Here is a 23,913-nt window from a genome sequence, read left to right as displayed (position 1 = left end):
CATTGGTATAAAGAAAATGGAAAAAAAAAAAAAAAAAAAAAAATTGTTCACATTGTATTAACAAATACCGGTACCTAGGGGTTATGAAAAAGGTGTATTTTCATTCCAATATGATATATAAGTTGGTGGCAAAGCACTACTTTTGTCTAAATGAAGCTCCACAACCCACTTCAACATAGTTCCTTGGCACCAAGACTCCACCAGATGGTGCCAAAGCAGCCAATAAAGTAGGATCATTTCCAAAAAAAAATAGATGAATTGATTCATTATTGGTTTATTCTACCACGGAATCAAACTAGCACCATCCATATTTTGTCATCAACCTTGGACCAGACAGTAGCATGCCTTTTGCCGCTATTGTTTCCACCGTTCTGCCTTGGTGGAGGTCTGCAGTTTTTCTCTTGCCCATCTGTTCGGCTCTCGTCCCACAGCGAAACGTCCGACGCCGGCTCGGCGCTCACCAACGTGTCCCTTAAAGCGGTACTGTGGCACATGGAGGCCACGCCCAAGATCCCCCTCTACGCCATGTGCGGAGCCCGCAAGTGGAGAAGCAGCCTGGCCCGCAAGGCCCCCGGTCGGGCATTCAGCAGGGGCCACCTGTATGACTTCGTCCTGCTCAACGTGGATCTGACCCAGAACGTCCAGTACGACCTCAACCGGTAAGCGCAAGGAGGAAGTCGTCAGCTGCTCGGTCAGTTTGGCACCTGTTTTCCTGATGGTGTTTCTTTTTTTTGCGGTGCGCAGTTACAGTTGCGAGGAGGTGGACTTCAATCTTCGGGTGAACAGCAGCGGACTCCTGCTGTGTCGCTTCAACAGCTTCAGCTTGATGAAGAAGCACATTCCAGTCGGTGGCAACCAAGACTACATGGTCAAACCCAAACTCATGGTGGGTGCCTTAACTTGTCGAAATCCGTGTTCACATGGCGGTGTGGGAATTGGTAAGCATATCTATCATCAGTAGACCCCCCAAAAAATCTCAAGAAGCCTCAAGAATCTATGTCGGAAAACTGATTGTTACCACACGCACTAAACGTATAACAAACAAATGGTTTAAAGCAGCCATTATAGGGTCATTTTGGACCATTTGCATTTATTTGTCCTCCACTTGAGGTCACCATCCACACACTCTACACTAGCACAGGGCTTTAAAAGGCAGGTGTGCTCTACTTGAGTGACATGAAATTCAACCCATGCGGCAGTGTGAAATTTACTGGCTAAACCGTTAGGCAGTGTGCCTCACAGTGACAGGCAAAGCAAAGCATCACGGTGCTTGCTGCTGCTTCCCAGAATTCTTTGCGGTGCTCTTTTTAACTACAGATTGTACAAAATCAAGCTGAACGTTGCTCTTTACTTGTATTTGTTCCATACTGTTCTGAGTGTGTGCATTAGCTACACTGTACATCGGGCTAGGTTGGTATTTTGAATCTATTTCATGAACCCTCTCTCTGTGGCTTGTGTGTTAAACAGTGGCATTTAAGGTCATGCTCACTGCATTGCTAAGCAACATGGTGACTTACCAAATGTCTCATTTGAAATTGCTCGGCAAGGTTTCTTTTTCTCTAAAGTGAAAGAGCTTATATGTCCTTATGTGAATTTTCCACATTGTAGTCAAATAACCAGCAATGCTAACTGAACCAAAGATGTGCAGGTGAGTAACTGCACGACACTGATGAACAAAATAAAACCGCGATGCACTGAATCTGCAATAAATAAACTGTGATACAGCGAGGGATTACTGTACTCTCATTGAGTCCTCGGTCTAGCAGTCCTCTCAACTTCCTCCCAAGCCCGGCTTTACTCTAAATTTCCAGGAAATTGAGAACCCCGCCCCCATCAGCCCTTCGCAGTACGTGTGCGCCCCCGACAGCGAGCAGACCCTGTTGGATGCGCCGGCCCAGTTTCTGCTGGAAAGGTTCCTGCAGAGCTGCAGCCACCGACTGTTCCCCAAAGCTATTCACAACCCGAACAACCCGGTCCTGTCCATCGACAGCTACCTCAACATCAGCCCGGAGGTAAAGAGCGACCTTGACTTACGTTTTTTAAGTTAGGAGCCATCACTCCATCCATCATCACCACTCTGTCACAAACTCCGGACTAACTGTCATGTACCTGTGTGCGTCAGATATCCGTGTGCTACATCAACTCCCGTCCACACTCCACCAACCTCAACCACCAGGGCCTGGTGTTCAGCGGCCTGCTGCTGTACCTCTGCGACTCCTTCGTCGTCTCCGGACTCCTCAAGAAGTTCCGCTTCCTTAAAGGTGAGACACCATGTGACCTGTCGACAAACAAGCATTCACTCTCACATTCACACCTATGGGCAATTTAGAGTCTTCAATGAACATAATGTGGGAGAAAGCGAGAGTTCAGTACATGGAGAAACACCAAAGAAAGCCTCAGTCCAGATTTGAACCCACAACTGAGGAACCCAGGAAATAAAATGGAAGAAAAAAAGTAAACAGGAAAACTTAATCTTTGGAGAAAGGATATTTAAAAGTTATCTATGGCTGCTAGTCATCTATGGCTGCTCTTGTTATCATTGTTTAACACATGAAAAGAAAATTAAAAGAAAGAAAATTAAGGTGACTCCAAACATGAAGATGATTCTTATTAAAAATGTATAGTCATGGCTAAAAAATATTAGCAACCCAGGGGTGCCAAAGTGCCAGTTGGTCCTCAGTTCCCAAATACTTATTGAGTGGTGTTAAAAGGAAAGGTGATGCAACACAGTGGTAAAGGCGTCATCAAGTTCAAAATGAGTTAATATTTGCACCCCAAAAATAAATAAAATAATAAAGTTGATCAGTTTGAACATGAAATATCTTGTCTTTGTAATGTATTCAATTGATTATAGGTTTTTCATAACATCCCAACTTGATTGGAATTGGGGTTTGTATAAATGCGACATGACGGTGGTGGATTCAATCAGGTGCCAAAATGCACAGCCCGCCACTGGATTTTGGTGACTGTCCTGAAGAGTCAAGATATTCGAAACGGCTCTCAATAAGCATTCACGTTGTGTGTTGCGACCGCATCCTCCAGGCGCCACCCTTTGCGTCATCTGCCAGGACCGCAGCTCCCTGCGTCAGACCATCGTGCGTCTGGAGCTGGAGGACGAGTGGCAGTTCCGCCTGCGCGACGAGTTCCAGACGGCCAACTGCAGCGAGGACCGGCCCCTCTACTTTCTCACTGGACGCCACGTTTGAACCATCCCCCCCCCCCCCCAAAGAAGCAAAAGCCAGCCATTCGTTCCATCAAATCGCGCCACAGGCGGACACACGCGTGTGCTCACTTGATGAACGCTAAGCTATGCTATGGTTGTATGTGGACTTTTTTTTTTTTCTTAACCATGATATTTCCATACGTGGACGTACATGTATATCTCAGGGTTTTTAAAAGGGAAAAATCTGACTTAAGCGAATAAGAGTGGAGGAGGTTTTCTCCCTGTGTTTGCTTTCTTCGTGGCACCAAAGACATCCTCGATCGAGCTGCACCTTTTTCTTGTCCCGTCATGCCTTTCACTGCCTAACAACTCCACACCAAACACTGCCTAGTGGACATACGACCATGCGTGCTGTATACCAAGTACATTATTTGGCATTTCTAAAAAAGCAGAGTGGGGAAACCTGCGGCACGTGGGCCATATTACGACACGCTGGAGCGTTTTATCCGGCCCGTCGTGTGATTCTAAAAACTTCAATGGAGCTGAAATTGGGGACACACAAATGCACATAAATGAATGAAATCCAATATGAAATGCTCAATAAACCAGCTTTGCGATGTCTTGAATGACATTACCCAAGCGCTGTAACTTAAGTTGAAGCCTATATCGTTGTATCTACGCTACACCATGACTAAGGCTTTCTATTCTCTAGTGACTTTAAAGGAGACAAAAAAGTTTCACAGTTTAAAACAGTTCCCAGGGATTTCAATAACATGTCTGTCAAATGTTTTTGTCAAAATACCCCAAATAAACAGCATTGTAGAGTACTTTCCACGCTAGCTGCAGCACTTCATAGACTGCACTGCGTGTATGTGGCACATGGACACATCACCAAAATACCACCCATCACTGTGTCAACGACTTCACCGAACAACGAGTACGTGCCGCTTATCAGAGGCTAACCATGCTAACTTATGCTAACCAGTGCAACCAACCAAACTCAATGCAGCTCTGCTTACCCTTTGACTTTGATTTGACAGCGGTTGTGTCACACTCATTGGGGGTGCGGATGATAGTGTTGAAAGTGCCTCTGGATCTTCACCCAGCTGAGCTGATCAGGTCATGAGTGGAGTAGGGCTCGCTGACAGGCACATTTTTCAGAAAGATCGTTTACGATCTACTTGGTTGTTGAATTTCACATTTATGGGTGGGCAGGTGCTCCAGAGACCCACTATACAAGCCATTAAAAAGACAATTTTCCAAAATGTGTCCCCTTTAAACACGGGTGTTAAGCTGCCCTGTGTATTCAATAAAATGGAGAATGAAGAGGAGAATTTCCTATGTGTGTGTGTGTGTGTGCGTGTGTGTGTGTGCGTGTGTGTGTGTGTGTGTGTGTGTGCGCACAGGGTTTTCCAAAGTATATGCCTTAAGGAGAAGTGACACTCACTCATGCGTGGACCAATGAGAACGAGACAAAAAAGGGAATTTCGCTTGAGCCCAAAAAAAAAAGAAAAGAAAAGAAAAACCAGAGAATTAGACTACTGTACTGTTTAAAGTTTACATTATTATTATTATTAATATATTCTATCATGGCCACCACCCTTTCGCTCGCTGAGGGTTACTGATGTTGTTTTCTTGTATTTGTATGTGCGTGTAACTTTTACCCAGTTTTGGTGTCTTTTTCTGTCAGCAAGAAGAATCTACCTAAGATGTGTCTTAACCGCGTGTCTGCATACGCTCACCAGGGAGTTGTTATTTATTTCAAGCATTATAGTTCGACCGATAATCATGTGGAAACAAGATATGTTTGATTGCATGCATGCTAGGGCGGGTGAATTTACTAAAAGTCGCTGAGGCGTAAAGGAAACGGAGTGAACTTGCACTAAACAAGTTGCCAAACCAAATAATGGAAACCGATCAAATCACACCCTGCCCCCTCCCGAAAAAAAAAAAAAACAGATCGTGGTGATCTGAAGTGTATTTACCCCAAAAAGGTCGAATATGCAACTTACTCACACAATCTTTGCAGAGAGAAACAGAACCGTGGTAGCCTCGGGATTTACCTCATGTTGTCACAGCAGAGCCGTGCTATGTTGTCCTTGTTGTTCCAAATTGATGAATGTAATAATAATAATAATAATAAAACGACTTTTAAAACCATTTTTATGTCACTTTTTGATGTTTTTTCAAATTCCCTCTTAGTTGTCTTTTACTGAGTATCAAGTGTGGAAAATAAACAGAAACGTTATGTCCCTATTGAAATGAATGGAAATGCCATTAATCCCTTCCAGGCCTTCCAGTACTACTGTGCATAACTGTATGTTTAAGCATTTAAATGGTGTTGAAGAGTATAGAAAGTGTTTCTAAGAGTATGGTAGAAGTTAATAAGAGTGTGGGGGAAATTACTATGGTAAGAGTCCTGGGAGGTTCATACAGCTTTAAAATGTGGAGGGCCTCATCATGACTGGGTTGACCTTGTGACCCCTAATGACTAAACACACCCCTGACCATGCCCTTACAGTAACAATATGATCAACTCCAATTACAATACAATTCAATAAAATGATAATGCAACATGAGAGTGAATTGTTTCATTACTGAAGTGAATCATGTTGTATTGTAATTGTAGTGTCAACACACGCACTGCTAATATAACCACTAATCATGATACTGCTAAGGTTATTGAAATTGTAATGGAAGCCACTCAACAGTATAATGTACATTATTTGGCCATGCACACACACACATTTAGAGAGCAGACAGTCAATGGATGTTCTGCTCAGGCCGCACAGTGTGTTTGGACGCCGCCGTTTCAGTGACAAAGTATATGAGCGCACATCAACCTAAAGCCCTTGTGTGATGTAACTCCGGGCTATTTTCAGGCTCCTGCTGCAGTCCACAGAAGGAGAAGGAGGAGAGGGCACACTCGCTCCTCATTATCGCTCTTTGTAAAAACGCCCGCGGAACTCTGGCAAACCTTTGGATCTCTTTTTAATAACTAACTGGAGAAATTCTCGGCTTTAATTGCATTTTTGTTACATTTGGTTTGCACTTGTCCTCATATTTAAATGAATCCTTCACAATTTTAGAGGGCAAGGATTGGAACCATATTTTACTTGAGGTTAAATGTAATACACATCACTAAAAGGGCTAATGACAGATATAAGGAAGTGAAATTTAATAAAAGCAAAGTGTATTATACTGCTACTGTACATCTTTGATGATAGTAATAAAAAAAACGTTATTATTCATATGTATTTTTATTTTGTATTAAAAAGTTCCTAAAGTATAAATATATATATATTAATATAGTTTTTATGACTTTTTAAAAGATTAAAAATATTCACATACAACAAAAATATTTTATAAGTTTATTTCAGTGGAGGAGGAAAGTAGATTATAGCTGTATATCGTTATTAGTAATACAATATATTTTTAATGATTGGAAAAGATCATTCCCTATAATGGGTTAAAAAGAAAGATGATTTCTTTTGGCCCTCAGGCAATGCACTACTTAACGTTACTCGACTTTGCACTGCCATGATTACAACTATCACACATAGTTATTATACCATTGTAGGAAAAAATAAATTTCTACTGACAGTAAGTGGGAAGGTGGTGCCTTGGAATTTTACCATCATGCACTGCTGGCAATGTCAATGCTGAGACGCTAGTGTCAATATAAGAGCAATTGACATCTTTGAACCGTACAGGAAAATGCAGAGCAAATCAAACAAATCGATCGAGACTCTTGCAATGTTTATTAAACAGCGCATATTACACTCATTGCCGATTACAGTATGTGCATAAACTAGTCAGACACTTTTGTTTTCATTTGTTATTGCACGTTTTCATGGGGAGGAAAATGAAATAAGAAAAAAAAAAGGGTTTGTTTGACCACAGCATATTGCACCTGGCATCTTATGGAGTTTTGTCGTCATTCATTTATGAAAGTGGATAAAAGCACAGATGAAGTGAAGGAATTTGGTGAATTACAGTTTCATGAACAAAAAGAAAATAAAAGCACATGGCTGTAGACGACCACCACATAACACACCATTCATTCTACGCAAAATGTAGCTTCTCTGGTGGCGAAGTAGTTTCATTGACCCTTAGACAAAAAGTAAAATTCACAGCCATAGCGGACCACATCATATCGCACCTGACTATTTAAGGAGTTTTGTCACTTTGTCTTTTTATGAAAGAGCAGCTGGAGGAAAGTATAGCTGTTCTACATATTGTGGAATCTGGGCAATTATCGTTTCATTTGAAAAAAAAAAGCTCCTGGCTGTAGATGACCACAACATATCCCACCTGGCATCTAATAGAGTTTCATCATGCATTATTTCTACGAATGCACAGCTGTAGTACAGTGTAGTTTCTCTACCTAGTGGTGAAGTTGCAGCATTAATGAAAAATCCAAGCGCAAGGCTGTAGAAGACCACAGCATATTGCACCTGGCATCTTAAGGAGTTTTGTCACACATTCCTTCTACACAAAATGTAGCTTCTTTAGTGGTGAAGTACAATTTAATTGACCCTTACACAACAACATACAAATTTTATTCACAGTCGTAGAGGACCACAACATATTGCACCTGAAATCTTAAGGAGTTTTGTCACACATTCTGTTTATGAAAGCACAGCTGGAGTAGAGTATCGCTGCTTTACTTTGTGGGGAAATTGGGCAATTACAGTTTCATGGACAAACAAAAAATAAAAGTTCTTGGCTGGAGATGATCACAACATATTGCACCTGGCATCTCAAGGAGTTTTGTCACGCATTCTTTCTACGAATGCACAGCTTTCGTTCAGCGTAGCGTCTCTACCTAGTGGTGAAGTTGTTGAATTACAGTTTCATGAACACTAAGATGAGAAATTAGTCTCTTTGAAGAAAAAAAAAATCACATTAACATTTTTTTTTTCAAATGACTTCATTGACTTTAGCACAAAATTAAAATGGAAATAAATTGTACATATTTTAAAATGTATCAAACATGTATTTCATTTTAATTGATTCATGGGCAATTTAATAAATCAATTCAAATTCAATAGACTAGAAAGTATTTTTTAAACATTTGAAGGAATCTGATTGGATAAAACACCAAATATATCAAATGAAATAAATAAATGAAAAAATACTTTTCCGATTCACATTGTAAAGTGTATACTTTATCCTAATTAATTGGCAATTTAATTATTAAATTATTTAAAGGAATCTCTTTGGTTAAAACACTGCATACATTAAACAATAAAAAAAATTAAACAACAAATACAATTATGATTACATTTTAACATGTACCTTTTTCTAAATTAATCCATATTAAATGTATTGGAAATTATGTATCAATTATTTGGAGAGCCTGATTGGTTACAACAAAACAAATAATTACAATGTACATGATCTGATTGTTTTACAATCAATAAATATATGCATTTTAATTAAATCATGGGTAATTTAATAAATGAATTTATATTTTAATTTTTTTTTTTTTTTTTTAACTGGCTATAGTTATTTAGCTGTGGCACAAAAATAAAATGCAGAAAAATCTGCATAATTAACCCCTTTTGATTTCTGATAAAGTACACAGTGGATAAATATGTGCAAAAATAAGTTACGGACATGCACTTATAGAGTTAAGCTTTGTGTAGTCAGTAAGAGACAAAGCAATCAAATTTTTTTTCGCTTTAGCGCCTCGTTTGGGGACAGAAATCCCAGAAAAGGTAAAACTAGTACTTAAAAAGGAAAGTGACGACTTTAAAATAATCCACAGAAAGGAGAAAAAATGTTTTTTAAATTAAATTCCTGAGGGCTAACATCCTACTGACGTATTTTCCTGTTTAACATTGTTCTTTTCAATGACACGAACAATGATTGTATGAGGAATAAATAAATCAAATGACCGCAGTCAATAGGACGTGCCATTCAAACCAGAACAACGTTCTTGTCTTTTGCTTGTGGCGAGAAAAAGGAATGGGATGGATAGTCAATGGAAGGAAGCAAAAGAAGGACGGCTAGAATGCAGCGAGGACGGCAGGAAAGGACGAGGTGGGCGTGGCCTGTCTCAGGAGAGGTCTTTGAGTCGGCCGCCCTGCTCGATGACGGCGCGGGCGAACTGGCGGAAGACTCGGTCCATGTAGGTGCTCCGCCTCGGCCACAGGCCCTCCAGGAAGCCAATATGGCCGCCGTGGCAGGTAATGAGCATGGCCAGGTTGGGGTTTTGCTTCACGGCCTCCACAGGGATGGCTGACAAAAACAACAACAAAACAAAAAAACACTCATTTTTATACAGATTTCGACACATTTTGGTGCCAAATTTCAATAACTATAAATTCTGTAGAATTATCTAAATAAGTGAATGATTTAAAACATCCATCCGGAGAGCCCGGACACCCTGCGGGAGGAAACTCATTTCGGCTGCTTGTATCCGGGATCTTGTTCGTTGGGTCACAACCCACAGCTCGTGAGGGTAGGAATGTAGATCGACCGGTAAAATCGATAGCTTCGCCTTTCGGCGTAGCTCCTTCTTCACCACAACAGACCGATACAATGTCCGCATCACTGCAGACGCTGCAACGATCCGCCTGTCGATCTCCCGTTCCATTCTTCCCTCACTTGTGAACAAGACCCCAAGATACTTGAACTCCTCCACTTGGGGAAGGATCTCATCCCCGACCCGGAGAGGGCACTCCAGGTCGGGGATGGAGTGCCCTCTCCGGGTCGGGGGTGAGATCCGACTGAGGACCATGGTCTCAGATTTGGAGGTGCTGATTCTCATCCCAGCCTCTTCACACTCGGCTGAGAACCGCTCTCGTGAGAGTTGGAGATCATGGCCTGATGAAGCCAACAGAACCACATCATCTGCAAAAAGCAGAGATGCAATACTGAGGCCACCAAACCGGACCCCCTCTACGCCTCGGCTGAGCCTAGAAATTCTGTCCATAAAAGTTATGAACAGAATCGGTGACAAAGTCCAGCCCTCACCGGAAACGAGTCCGACTTACTGCCGGCAATGCGGACCAAACTCTGACACCGGTCGTACAGGGACCGAACAGCCCGTATCGGGGGGTTCAGTACCCCAAGCTCCCGAAGCACCCCCACAGGACTCCCCGAGAGACACGGTCGAACGCCTTCTCCAAGTCCAAAAAACATGTAGACTGGTTGGGCGAACTCCCATGCACCCTCGAGGACCCTGCAGAGGGTGCAGAGCTGGCCCACTGTTTCACGGCCAGGACGAAAACCGCACAGCTCCTCCTGAATCTGAGATTCGACTTCCCGACGGACCCTCTTCTCCAGCACCCCTGAATAGACCTTACCAGGGAGGCTGAGCAGTGTGATCCCCCTGTAGTTGGAACACACTCTCCGGTCCCCCTTCTTAAAAAGGGGGACCACCACCTCAGTCTGCCAATCCAGAGGCACTGTCCCCGATGTCCACGCGATGTTGCAGAGGCGTGCAACATCGTCTAAATCTGTTTTTATTTATGTTTAACACAACGTCCCAACTTCATTGGAATTGGGGTTGTATTTACAGTGGAGCAAAATGAAGCTGAGACGTGAAGGCCCTTCACCGTGAGACGGGGAAAAGACGTCATCGGCAGCGTTGAGGCACAGCATGGGCACCTGCACGGACCTCAGCCTGTGGACGGGACTGGCGTCGTGGTAGTAGTCGTCATTCGTGGCGTAGCCGAACATAATGGACGTGAACCTCTCATCGAACTCTCGGATGGTCCTGGCCTGTGGCGGGACGGCGTTAGCGAGCCTCTTTCATCGCAAAATACAACAACAATTCGGCATTTAACTGACTTTGCCCCCACTGTGCGCGCTTTCACGCAATGACTTGGAAAAGTTTGAAAACCTAAGACTGCGGCTGCTTAGAGAGAACAGGAACACAAGGAAAACGAGACGGGGAAATTCTGTCTTCCTCAGGCGGGATGAAAGTTGCTCATGTTGAGTGACAACAATCGCCTACCTTCATCACGTGGTCGATGTCGTAACACTTTTCAAGCACTGGTCTGTGCCTGGTGGGCAGACAAACAAAGACACACACACACAATATATATATATATATATATATATATATATATATATATATATATATATATATATATATATATATATATAACATTTATAATACAAACTATTAATAAAAACTTCCTATGGTATTTTTAATGTAGGACATTGTTAGTTGCATACATTATTAATGCATGACTTTAATATCATACATTGTATGATATTAATATCATGACATTATTAATACAGAAACTATTAATATATGACATTATCAATATCAGACATTCATTGATGACATTCATTTATGATGTCCTTCATGCATGATGTTATTAGTCAAATTCTTATGTATGTATGTATGACATTCTTAATATACAACATTATGTATTTGTGACATTACTTTATATTTTTAATATGATTTAAAATTTTCAATTATTAATACGTGACATTAATACATGAGGTTATTACTGAATGACTTAATATGACAATTTTAATGTCAGATATTGTGAACCTGGTAAGTATAGGATGCTATCCATACATCAAAGAAATTATTAACGCATTATATATGACAATATGACCATGACATTTTATGACCATTTGTGTACTAGCTGTCACAAATTCAAAGAAACGTCAAAAGCAAAAAAAAAAATTATTGGGCATTTCCAATTTAATCTCCAGACTGCAAAAGCCCCACCCCCCCCCTTTACAGCATTAACAGCGAGCTAGCAGCCATGCTAATCCCGCTTTGGCCCAGCGGCTGACCTGTGCACCGAAGCTTGCAGGCAGCTGGTGAGGTAGGAGTTGAAGAGGAAGCGGTCCAGCGGCTTTTCCAGCGACGCCGTGCACTCGAACACGTCCCAGCCCGCCGAGAACACCGCCACCCCTCTCAGGCACGTCTCCTGGCCCTTGCGCCCCAAGTAGTTAGCCAGCATCATCCTGGTGGCACAAAGAAAAAACAATCTTTGCTATAAGAAATGGTGTAAATAATCCAGCATCAATCAAAATTAACCCATATACAGTGAACCCCATGTACACCCTCAGTCGATAAAAATCCATGGTAAAGAGAGACCATATTAAAAACAATTTTTTTTAAATAATTTTATCACTACCACATCCTATGAACACGTTAAACTGATTAGAACACACTCTTAAACGCTTTACTGACGGAACTGTAAAACACAGTTACATTGGTTGACAAGCTTCTCTGGTGACTTTTTATGTTAGCTACCTATATCAGCTACCTGTTATTTATTTTAGCATCTGCCTGGTAAAATTCATTTGCGAATGCAGTCAATACAGCGTTTTACCTTGGAGGTTTCGCTCTAATTGACTGAAATTTATCGTAACTAATTAGCATTGTTAAAACAAAAGCCTCTGATCTCGTTTACTTCGAATAGCAGGTAAGTTGGCAGTTAGCAACATGCTAGCATAAGCAAACAAACAAACAAACAAACAAAAAACAGATCCTGCATTAAAATAATGAAACTTCTTTGAATCATTGAGTTTTCTTGATATGTAACTAACCAACCAAGTGAGAATGTTTTAATGTATCAACTCTGAATGTGTTCAATGCGTGTTCTTTTTTTTTCTGATCCTCAGCAGGGGCGGATCTAGTGCGATCCGAGGTAAGTGGCCACCCCCCAAAAAAAATTGTTAACTGTCACAAAGTAAATTTTTATTTTCCCTTAAGACATAAATTACTATGGAACACCTGTTCTATAGCAAAAATACAAAGTTGGCGGTAATTATGTTGTAGCTAGCTAAGTCATAAGGTCATTTCGGCACAAAGAGGGCGTGGGCAGAGAAACGGACCTAATAAGTCGCAGACATGGACGCACACAACATTGTGGAGTGATCACATAAAAATCTCACCGACGACACGGAACAAAAATGTCACAAAAAAATATATAAGCCTATTGAATACGGATGATTTTGTCTCAATTTACGCAATGTGAAATCTTGGACTGTTTAATTGAAAATATTACTTATTACTACTGTACCTTCTGCCATCTAGTGGAAGAGCATTTAATTCTTCTGCCTGTCACTATACGTCGCTGGCATAGATTCATGAACAAAGATGATTTGTAGTAAATAAATAATTTTCAAATCAATCCACCGATGCAGTGAAACTGGATAATTTTCCCGCAGAACAAGTGAACTCTCACTGCATAGTGGTTGGGAATCAGTGGGGGAGAGGCCACTATTTGAGGAAACGCACACTTCCTTGCTTGATTTCCCTCTCATGTCTTGGACTTAGCCAAAGCAGATGCAGAGCAGGGCAATATTAATCAACATAAATGATCCGTGTGCGCTGGATTTTTGTCATGTCGAGGTATTTATGTTAATCTCTTTTTAATCCCCGCCCCAGACGATCGCCGCTTTCAGTCGCATTTGTCAACATTTGCCAGCGAACAGAGCAAGTGGCTTCATTACCCGCCCATAGACACTCCCGCCGCCATGATGGGCGCCGTATCGTAGCTCGTGTGGATGTGCTCGATGACGGTTTCCAGGTCTTCCGTGTTGGCGGCGCAGTAGGTCCGAGGCGTCTGGGACAGAACGGAAAGACAACGCTATCAAATTGATCAATCTTTACAGTAACAACAACAATAATACAATAAAAACATCAAAGATATAGACATTTTGCATACATTTTTATGGTCATAACAAAGACAGTAGGTACAGTATTGCTGGCATGTACCAATATATTCCGTTGCCAATGGGGAAACTTTTTTCCAGCACTATGAATTCTGCCCGGAAAGCAGCGGCCATGCAAATCACGGACATGGCCAGGAAAGAGAATCCATTCAATCATTTTTGTATATTTTTTTTGCATACATGATGAGGCCAAAGACGGTAAAAAGTAAGCCCTCCCACTGGTTCAATTGCACGGCAGCACAGACGAGGTAGGGGTTCTAACTTCTTTTTGTGTTTCATGTCAGACAGTGCAAGTTACTTTACATTGTAAAACATTCATTCATTATCTTGTGTGGGCAGGATGCCCGTTTGTCCTCCTGACGCTGCTGACTCGCCAGGTTCTCAGGGCCCTTCATTAAAATTCAAGTAGAAACTCGGGCTAACCACTAAATTCTTGTTTACTTCTCCCCTTGTGTGCTTCTTCCACAAACCTACAGAAGTCTGTTTGGTATTGGAGTGAAAAAGCCACAACCAGCTTCTCTTAAATACTGTAGAAGCATCCCTTTTCCCATCAGGGAAAGAAAACAAAGAAAAACGAGTCATAACTGCAATGCTGTTGTCCGCACACACTGACAATTAAGTGTTAACTGCTGAGCCTGTTTGAGCTCTGTTGCTAAGCAAAACAGCAGCACATACAGAGGCATGTTAACAGTCTCTTGACTGCATTTTGCAAACAAGTTCCCTACGCAGTATCAAAGATGATCTTAATGTTGTTGCCTTTTGTTGGCAGGTCATGCTAGTTAGCAGAAGCCATCATGCGTTCATCTACTATTGCTCCGTGGACTCGAAACAATCGTTGTACAGTAATCGTGTCTTGAAGCAATCAAGGTAAAATAAACGGGCACTACCAGAAGAATAGGCAAAAAAGGCTTTGCAATTTAGTGCTGCCCATTTGTCTATCATACCTGGTTCTGACCGGGGCTCCTTCGGGTAAATTTGTCAAAAGTACGAGCCCTGGAATTCGCCCAAAATGGCTGACTTCCTGTTTCGTGTTGCGCAGTGAAACCGATATTGAGGGTTACTTGTTTCTAATTGCCGCGAGTTAATTGTAATGCAAAGGCTTCCAGGGCCTTGAAATGGGCGCTGGTGGTACATAGTAGGGTCATTCTAAAAGCCTGGCCCCGTTTGAACAACAAACAATGATGCTCGCACTAGTACACAAAATGAACACAAGAGTGTTTAAATACTGAGTTATGCGCGCAGAACGTGCCACAATTCCCAATTGAAACAAGGGACAAAGACCCCCCACTCTGTCCGACTGACACAGTGCCAAGGTTACACATAATAAAATGAACTAAACTTCATGAACCCAGTGACTTTTCAAGCTAGTGTCTGGTAATTGCTAACGTAGCCAAAAGGAACAGTGCTCCGACACAGCTCCTTGTGTTGGCTAAATATACAGTACGAGGCCATTAAGCCAGGTGTCAGGACGGCCCGCGCTCGGCCGGCTCACATTTCTGAAGAGATCGGTATTTAAAAAAAAACAAATTCAATCTGATGTAACGGTATTTCTTGCCAGTAAGGACAACATCCTCTTGACAGGCAAACGTTAACAACAGCATAAAGCAAATGTGAGTGAAAGAGTGAAACCGTGGCGACTGCTAACGCTAGTAATAATAATTCAACAACGCGAGAAGAGCGGAGGAGAGGAGGAAACATGGCTGGTGCGACTAATTACCCCCAAATTGCGAACCCTCCAAGCTCATTTGTCCACTGTTGTGTAATAAAACTAAAGTAAAACCAGTCACCCTCGGAGCACAAACGCATGTTTTTGCTGCACTCATGCTAGTTAGTAGCAGTAGCCACCATACTTTCAGCTACATGCTATTGCATTGATTTGTGTACTTAATTGATAATTACTTGTAATTGCCCATAATGTACTGCGCGGCCAGACCTTTGTCACTCTACGTTCTGTTTTCGTCTGCAGTGGCGTCACTACAAAAGTACTTGGAGTGGGGTAAGTCCTTGCTCCCAAAGCTGAAATTTCTTGAGATTTGCGACGGTAACATGATGATGGTTTGAATTTAAACAGAAAATGTTTGGTTCGGTCTTGGATGCTTACCAGCAGAGTTTCCCCCGACACGCCCCTGTTGTTGAAAACCACGGCTCTGAAACATACAAAAATAAATAAAATAAAATACAGACAAAAGTGAAATACTACATTTGTTGATTCACCATTTGATCTGACTGTATAACAGTTACAAACAGCAAGGAAACAAACATCTCTGAGCCTGACTTAGTCATTGGAGAGTACGTTTAATATAATCTTCAATTTCATGTCATCATAACATTTGTATGTTATCATGTAATCTTACATAAGATGTCCCCTTTAATATATGTAGACCAATCAGGTTGGGTTTGTGTATACTTTTTTTTATTTTATAAAGACGCTCCTGATTCAATTTGAATGTAATTTTCTTACATTTGCTCCATAAACAAAAACACAGATATATTTTATGCTTATTAATAGAAACATTCCTTCCATGCTTGTATGGTGCACTTGCAGCATCAGCATCATCCCTGGCTACAGTCATCTATTATGTGAAGGACTTGCGGAAAGTAATTCACCAGCAGGGGTGGGGGCTTGTATAAAAGAGCAAAGGGGGGGGGGTTGAGCGCGGTGAGGGAGCGGGTGAGTAGCTTTAATTTAAAAAAACAACAACAAAAAAACATACTGCAGCATGCACTCAGAAGCTGGTCCGGGCTTAGTTGCAAAGCTTGTGGCACGATAAGCTGCAAGTCATTAAGCGAAACACACACACACACACAGGGGTGAGGGGTGCAAGATGCTGAGTTCACCAAGCTTCCCGAATGTGGCAAAATCAGCTCTTAGCGCACGCCGCTGCGTGATTTGTTCCCGGCACCTAAAATAACTCAGCACACGGGGATCCTGCAAAATCGCTGGAACAGGCGGTCTTGCAAAAAAAGCTGCCTTTGCCTTTTACACACAACCTAGCAAGGCGAGATATTGTGATTGTGAAAAAAAGAATAATCTTCCGTTACGGCGAAGCAATTTTTCGGAATCGGTGTGTAAAAGACTGCAAACCAATCACTCAGGTCAATATCCCACTTTGTAAAAGTGAATTAAGGTCTTCCAGTTCATGGGATCGCCGTATAAAAGAGATTGGGGACTTACGGTAGTTTCAATGAGTGGGTCTTGTTTCTGACTTTTCTGTGTTCCCCATGTGAGATCTCACACATTTGCAGTAATATCTTCTGTTTCAACTCTGATGTGGCAATTTTGCAGGCCTTCTGTGTATAACTGGCTATTAAGTAATGAATCAGATCAATATCCTGCTTTGCTGGGTTCTGTGTAAAATGCTGAAGTGGATAAATGACAGGTCTTCCGTGATGGAAAATCTCTTTGCTATGTTCTGTGTGAAAGTAAAAGGTGGATCAATGCCGCCTTAATCTTTTGTTACGACTGGTGCAGCTATTTTGCCAGATCTCATTGTAAAAGAGACACGAGGGTCTTAAAGTTATTTCAATGAGTGGGTCGTTTTTGTGTCACTCTGTGGAATCTTACAGATTTGCAACAATATCATCTGTTACGGCACTGATGTGTTAATTTTGCAGGGTCTCTGCGTGAAAGGCGCTACTGAAAGATTAATTCAGGTGTGCCGCGGACAGAACATTTGCCTCGTAAATAAATAAACGTGGCACATGAGGCGTAGCGTGGCTACTTTTTGACATTAAGTGCACTTCCTTCTTATAAAACTGGACCAAGACCACCCACCTATAGCCCAGATCCCGGCTCTGCTCGACCATGTGCAGGATGTAAGACTCTCGGCTGGTGCCGGTCAGCCCCGGGAGGAGGAGGACGGTGGGTCTGGAGGCGGAGTCGGGATGAGCCAGGCTGTCATCGTTGTCAAACCAATCCAAAGAGATCTGCCCTCCGTCTGCCGCCTTAATAAGCTCACTGCGAGCAGAGAGAGGCGGAACACAGCAGTCAGCCGTGTGCATTTTTATGGCCCTCGTCCTTTACCTGCTTCACCTTGTGCTTCCTACGCCAACCGCTTTATCAGAAACATATTGACAGTGAACACCCATCTATTTGCGGTACACTATTAATAATAAGAAGAATGAATTACACATATATAGCGCTTTTCATGATACTCAAAGATGCTTTACAACAGCACACATTGTTCATTTACTCCACAGTCACACACTCGTGGTGGGAAGCTACTTGTGTAGCCACCGTTGCCCTGCAGGGGGCAGTTTAACGGAAGCGTGGCTGCCATTCTGCGCCTACGGCCCCGCCGACCACCACTTTTGAGTATTTTTACAAAAGCATGCCTCAGACATGTTGGTAACACACCTGAGAAGTGTTTTAAATTGTGTGTGTGGGGGGGGGGGGGAATCCATGTCTCCTTTAAATGATCTCAAATGCATCCGTGTTTCGATTTTAAAAGCACTTCTGTCGTAGGGAAAGCGATTACTCGGGCGGCGTGATCGCTGCGGCGCCAAATGGAGGAATTGGATGAGGGAGCGATACCTCCGCTGACAGCTCATTTCCCCAGCGATCATACAGTCACTAGTGCGCTTTGTAAAATATAAACGCGGAAAAGAAAGCACTCCGCTCGCGGATCCTTATATGCTCCATCAACTCCCGCTCCGGTCCACCTTGGCCTGAGTACATTACACCTTTAGCACAGGGAGCATGAAATTACAGATGCTCTGTGAAATATGCACCTGACCAAAGAGAGGGAGCAGAGGCAGGGAGGGTGCTCATCCTCAGCGTTGTTTCACCTGCACTGCCAAAGACAAAAAAACTTTGGTCACTCTTTGGCCTTGGAAACTTCATTATGACTGCAGAGTTAAAGTGATGGGGGGGGGGGGTCCTGTGCTATTCCGACATATAACTCCAGCAAATTTGGCTGTCACCTTTAATAACTGCACTAGCATGGAAAACATTGCGCATTACCACGGCAAATTTGCTTGTAATTTCACCATTGATGATACGACAGTGTGTTTATAAATCATTTTAAAAGACTATAGATAAAGCACAGGAATCTGTGATCAATGCTCCCCATGTTGTATTTTGACTGTTTTTTCATTTATAAAAAGGTTCATTTATGACGACAGTGATGTAGCGTACCGTATAGTAATGTATATGCAAATGTTTTTTTTCTCGTCATTACAATTTTATTTGATCCTTACGATGGCAAGTATTTTTCCACATTGTTTTTCCACAGTCGCGGCACAAACGACCTCTTTTCTCCTACCAGCTTTGCCGCGTTGCTTAAGAGCAACACTCAGATTAGTTGTGAAACAGTTGAATAAAGAGAGATTGCCTCTCAGCGTAACACAACGCCGCTCTGTTGAGTCACAACAGGAATCTGTGATCCGCTTCTTGTGCTAGATTCAATGGTGGGCTGGGACTCACTTCCTGTAGGCCACTCCGGGCTTGGCGGTGACAAAGGGTCTGAGCAGAGTCTGAATGCGGCTCTCCCAGCACCAGAAGGTGGGATAGTAGGTCTCCGACACGATGGGACATTGCTCGCGCAGGAACTGGTAGAACTTCTTACCCCCAGAGATGAGCTGCGGCTTCTGCAAAAACACATGACCAAATGTACTGCTGTCCATAGTCCTGTTAAATATAATGTCTGTCTTGTCTGTCTATTTACCTAGCTATGATGCTATGATGCATTACACTATGCTACTTTATGATAGCTAGCTACTTTACGATATGCCATGTTTGTCTCTATGACGTTAGGGGCGCAGCAAGATTAAACACAATACTAATGAATACAGTATGTACTAAAATAAAAACATTGTAATAGTTACATTTTAACATTGACTCCCTTATTGGATAGATGCTACACAAAGTCACAAGTCTTGCATCCATTGGATTTGTGAATATTTGTAGCTTCTTTGTTGTTGTTTTTTCTTTCCAGGACATCAGATTAGCCTCCCAGAGCTGCCGTTTGGATGTTAACTGCCTCCCATCCTCATAGATTGTTTTCTAGGGGATTCACCAAAGGTTCTAAATAGGGTTGAGGTCAGGGGAGGATGGGGGCCATACATGAGTTTCCTTCATTTTATGCCCATAGCAGCCATGTATGTCTGCAAATAAATTCCAGCAGAAGCTTTCAAAAGACTCACGAGTCCGATGGATGCAAGAATTGCCAAGCTGATATCCAATAATGTTCAAATGTAACTTGACCTGATAAGATGTTTTTGATTGGAACGGCTTTTGAGTTCGGTAAATATGAGCTCCTGATGCTGCAAATTCAACAAATGACTGTTTTCAGTTCTTTACAACCTATAAAATGTTTTGAACCTCTATTGTGTGTAAGAAGTGGGAACAGTGCATTTGAAGTCTTTTACTTCAAAATATCTATTTACCGTTTAGATTCGTTAAAAACATTACAATTATTGTCTAACAGTTCGTGACTTGGAAATTATGTATTTTGACTGTCATTTGCATTGATTATTTCGGGAAAAGAGGAAAACAATATAAAAATACGTTTACAGTGGTTTATAAATATAATAATATAATGACATATATATATATATATATTTAGGAATAAAACCTCTGCCTTTTTTATGATGAACACTTGCGTCTACTGCGCTACTGTATTTTAATGTTGGTCATGATGACGGTGCTTGAAAAATTAAGCAATTATTGTTCAAGGTGGCATAAAATGTTTGAGAAACAATAACAGATTTTAATAATAGTTGGTAAACACTGCATTGTAGAGGGAGAAAAGGATAAATAAAATATGAAAAAAAAAAATACCCAAAGGGGGCGCACTTGAACACTTTTTGCTTTACAGTATTGAGACATCCAGTGAACTGTTACTGCCTCGACATTAATTGCATGAACGTGTGTGTGTGCGCGGTTACACGCGTGGGTGTCGTGGATTTTCGGAATGAGCAAAGCTCCGGCCACCCTAGTGACAATAAGCGCTGCAGAAAATGGACGGATGGGCGATTTTTCATGCATGTGTGCCATGATGGCGCCAAAGTGCAGCGGCTCGTTTTTACCGGCATGCACCTCGTCGAGTGTCATTCCGACCACACGCAGGCGGCGGTGATGCGTCCCATTCACGTGTGCATCACCCATAATAATTCCTCAAAATGTCCTCATTTACCTTGGCCACCGAGATGAGGTAGTAGCAGGCGTACGCCGCGCTGAAGCCCAGCACCAGAGACAGTCCCACTCCCGAGCCCAGCAGACCAACTTTCACTTGGTTTTCCAGATAATGAGACAGGTCCCGCGTCAAAACGTCCAAATTGAGCTCCGGCGAGATCATTGCAAGGACAGCGGCCGGATCGCCAGTCAGACACGGTCGATGCGCGCGCGCCTGCGTGTGTGCGTGTGTGCTGCCTGGCACTGAAGGAGACAGTCAAGGGGACCAGATGAGGGTGGAAGGGGGGCATGGAGTGCCGGGTTGCGTGTGCAATAGTCACCGAGCGATGGCGCTGTTTGGCCAGATAAACGTCGACCCCTCGATGCCCCTGCAGTGCTTCAGGGACTAGACCACCCTGCAGTCGTCCATCCATTTTCTCGAGTTCTTTGTCTTATTTTGGGTGAGGCGGGTGAGCTGGAGCCTATCCCGGCAGAGTCCACCAGGGGCTTCCTGCCGGTCGACAAACAACCGTGCACATTCGCACTGAACATCATAGGGATTTCTAGCCCCCTTTTTTTTTTTTTTTTTGCGGGTAAAAATAAATCCCCAGCACCCCTACAATTTTATATCAAAACATCAATAAATAAACTGTATGTTTTTAAGGCAACCTAGAAAAGTGTAAAACCACAGTACCTGCCTCGAAAAATGGTTTGTTCCGCCATTTGTAGCCCGCCCTTTCACCTAAAATGAATCCCAGAACCCCTAAACCTCTGATCCTAGAATCGCCCCTGAAAAGTGTTGTTACTTTAGAATAATATGACTCAAGTGAAAGTTCAAAGTCGTCCACCAAATAATTACTTAAGAGTAAGTATTTAGTGGGGAAAAAAATACTCAAGTGTCTAGTAAATTGTAAATCCTGATTTATTCATTTTTTAAAATAGTGCATAAATAGGAAGAGGCGAATTCAAATGTTGCCCAACCGTACTACAATGTAAACAATGTATTTTTTTTTAAATAAAATAAAAATAAAAATCAGGCAAACTCAGCCCCAATAAATGGTCTTAATTTATTTATTTATATATTGAACCAGCATAATAGAAATAATCTCAAGATTCTTGTCAGTAAACATTCTAATTGAACTAAAATAATAAAAAGTGTACTATTTTTTTCCTATATGAAGTAATGTAAAGTCAGCGACATCACCATCATAAAACCTTTATTGTGCAAAATTGTAAGAAGCGTTTCAATTGTCCTACAAGTGTAAAAATAAGACAACCACTGCCTAATAAAAATTACAAATAAAGAAAAACTACTCACTCTACGTATGGGTTATGTTATGCTGCGCAGTCAGACTATATTGCACTATATTGTTAATGTCGATCACATGACACGTGCTGTATTTATTACAATTACATTTATTAAACATAGTTTAAACTGGTAAAGGCTCAAAATAAACATTTCAACATTCCTCTGACCTTTCCAGAACCCTGTGAGAAAGAGCAAAACGCAAATTCCCACGTGCAACGTAACAGTTTTTGGAAAAGTCTGTGACAAAACTATCAAATCCGATAAAGGTTATTGAAGATGACTTTCCATTAAAGTATCATGCTTTTCTCCCCCGAAAAACGTGTCAATAAAATTGCGTTAAAATGTACAAAACAATGCAATTTATCTGCGCACCCCTAAACCTCTGATCCTCCTTGAATCGCCCGTTGCCTGGCACGTAAACTTCGCAAAACAAATGCGGAATGCGCGAGCACGCCGCCGGGAACGCGCGTGGTCGTTGTCGTGTCTCCTTCGTGCTTTTCCGTGCATCTCCGTCAAACGAGTTGTTGTGTTGTTGTTGATGATTGACAATGATGGCGGCGGGTTTATTCCGACTTGACTCCAGCAGGGGGGGGTAGGGAGAGGGTTAGACAAGACAGAGGACCGTCTGCGGGGCCGACAAAGCCAAAACACCTTCAGGTGAATAATCTGCGCACGCACGAAACAATTTGGATAGGAAGAAAAAAAAGAGCGAGTATAACGGCAAAGACTTGGATCGTGCAAGGAGGGGTTTGGGGCTAGCTTCAGTTTAGCTTAGCTTGCTAAGTTGAAGAGGTTAGCATTCTTGAGGCGGCGAGGGTCAGCTCAACAAACAATGTCGCCGCTTCGCCAGCTTTCCTCGTAATTACGTTCCCCATTTCCAGGGGTGCTCGACGAATGCAGCGTTTGTTTGGCAAAAGAAGACCCGACCTCCTTAAGCAGCTTAGCGGGGCTGTGTGGCGTCTGTTGTGGACATTCAAAAACTGCCCGCCGCCGCCGCCTGGTAGCCAGCTCGCACGGCTAGCTCGCTAACTCCAAAAGATTCGTTGGGGCTTTTTGGTTCTCCCTCCCGTCTTCGTTTCGTAAATGACCACCGGCAGGAACAACCGAGCCATGATGGAAGGAGTCGGAGCGAGAGTGGTCCGGGGACCCGACTGGAAGTGGGGCAAGCAGGACGGGGGAGAGGGGCACGTCGGCACCGTCAGGAGTTTTGAAAGTCCCGAGGAGGTTGTGGTCGTCTGGGATAACGGCACCGCTGCGAACTACCGTTGCTCTGGAGCCTACGACGTGAGGATATTAGACAGTGCTCCTACAGGTAACGTCTTCTTCGACTACAGTACACATCCACCGTCTCAGTCAGTCAAGTCGGATGGAGTGCGAGTAGTTGTTTCGTTTACTGGGCCTTAGATGGACGCAGCCGACCGAAAGACCGCCAGACAATAAACTAAATGGAATGTGTACGCTTGTATTTTGTAGTGGGACAGTCGGCAAGTACAGCAATTATTTTTTGTCTATTCAACACACAATTAAATATACAGTCGATTTGAGTTGAACAGTTAAACCAAAATGTAGTACATTGACAAAGACGTTCGCTTAAGTTGCTTTCCGTGACTCTTCCAGTCTCTTTGTATCTCTGTTACATCCTTCTGGTGACACACTGTAACTCTC

General features: G+C 42.5%; 3 protein-coding genes across 12 annotated transcripts in view; 2 read left to right on the top strand and 1 right to left on the bottom strand.

The window, feature by feature from the left end:
• Window positions 1-5,323, top strand: part of greb1l (GREB1 like retinoic acid receptor coactivator) — a 57,302-nt gene extending 51,979 nt beyond the window's left edge. For all 5 annotated transcript variants that reach the window (XM_061694662.1, XM_061694665.1, XM_061694664.1 and 2 more), the window contains exons 29-33: window positions 432-659; window positions 745-886; window positions 1,812-2,012; window positions 2,123-2,261; window positions 3,043-5,323. In XM_061694662.1, coding sequence (XP_061550646.1) covers window positions 432-659; window positions 745-886; window positions 1,812-2,012; window positions 2,123-2,261; window positions 3,043-3,206 — 874 coding nt within the window. In that variant the 3' untranslated portion in view covers window positions 3,207-5,323. The remainder of the gene's footprint in view (window positions 1-431; window positions 660-744; window positions 887-1,811; window positions 2,013-2,122; window positions 2,262-3,042) is intronic.
• A 1,592-nt stretch (window positions 5,324-6,915) lies between these two features.
• Window positions 6,916-21,348, bottom strand: abhd3 (abhydrolase domain containing 3, phospholipase). Of its 2 annotated transcripts, XM_061693980.1 has the most exons (10): window positions 21,281-21,348; window positions 20,962-21,203; window positions 19,251-19,414; window positions 17,601-17,783; window positions 15,927-15,972; window positions 13,604-13,716; window positions 11,933-12,106; window positions 11,133-11,181; window positions 10,732-10,897; window positions 6,916-9,409 (listed from the first exon to the last, which is right to left on the bottom strand). In XM_061693980.1, exons 2-10 carry the CDS (start codon window positions 21,121-21,123, stop codon window positions 9,228-9,230), a joined length of 1,239 nt encoding a protein of 412 aa, XP_061549964.1. In that variant the 5' UTR covers window positions 21,124-21,203; window positions 21,281-21,348; the 3' UTR covers window positions 6,916-9,227. The 2 variants fall into 2 exon arrangements, with proteins under 2 accessions (XP_061549964.1, XP_061549963.1); XM_061693979.1 differs by lacking the exon at window positions 21,281-21,348 and having other exon boundaries at window positions 20,962-21,239.
• A 1,439-nt stretch (window positions 21,349-22,787) lies between these two features.
• The window catches only part of mib1 (MIB E3 ubiquitin protein ligase 1), a 66,061-nt gene continuing 64,935 nt past the window's right edge, over window positions 22,788-23,913 (top strand). For 3 of the 5 annotated variants that reach the window (XM_061693549.1, XM_061693548.1, XM_061693547.1), the window contains exon 1: window positions 22,788-23,560. In XM_061693549.1, coding sequence (XP_061549533.1) covers window positions 23,332-23,560 — 229 coding nt within the window. In that variant the 5' untranslated portion in view covers window positions 22,788-23,331. The remainder of the gene's footprint in view (window positions 23,561-23,913) is intronic. The other 2 variants (XM_061693546.1, XM_061693545.1) reach the window with 1 other exon arrangement.

This window comes from Phycodurus eques, chromosome 13 (assembly GCF_024500275.1).
Source record: "Phycodurus eques isolate BA_2022a chromosome 13, UOR_Pequ_1.1, whole genome shotgun sequence".
NCBI lineage: Eukaryota > Metazoa > Chordata > Actinopteri > Syngnathiformes > Syngnathidae > Phycodurus > Phycodurus eques.
The sequence above is the reverse complement of the archived record's forward strand: the minus strand, read 5'-3'. Positions and strand labels throughout refer to the sequence as shown.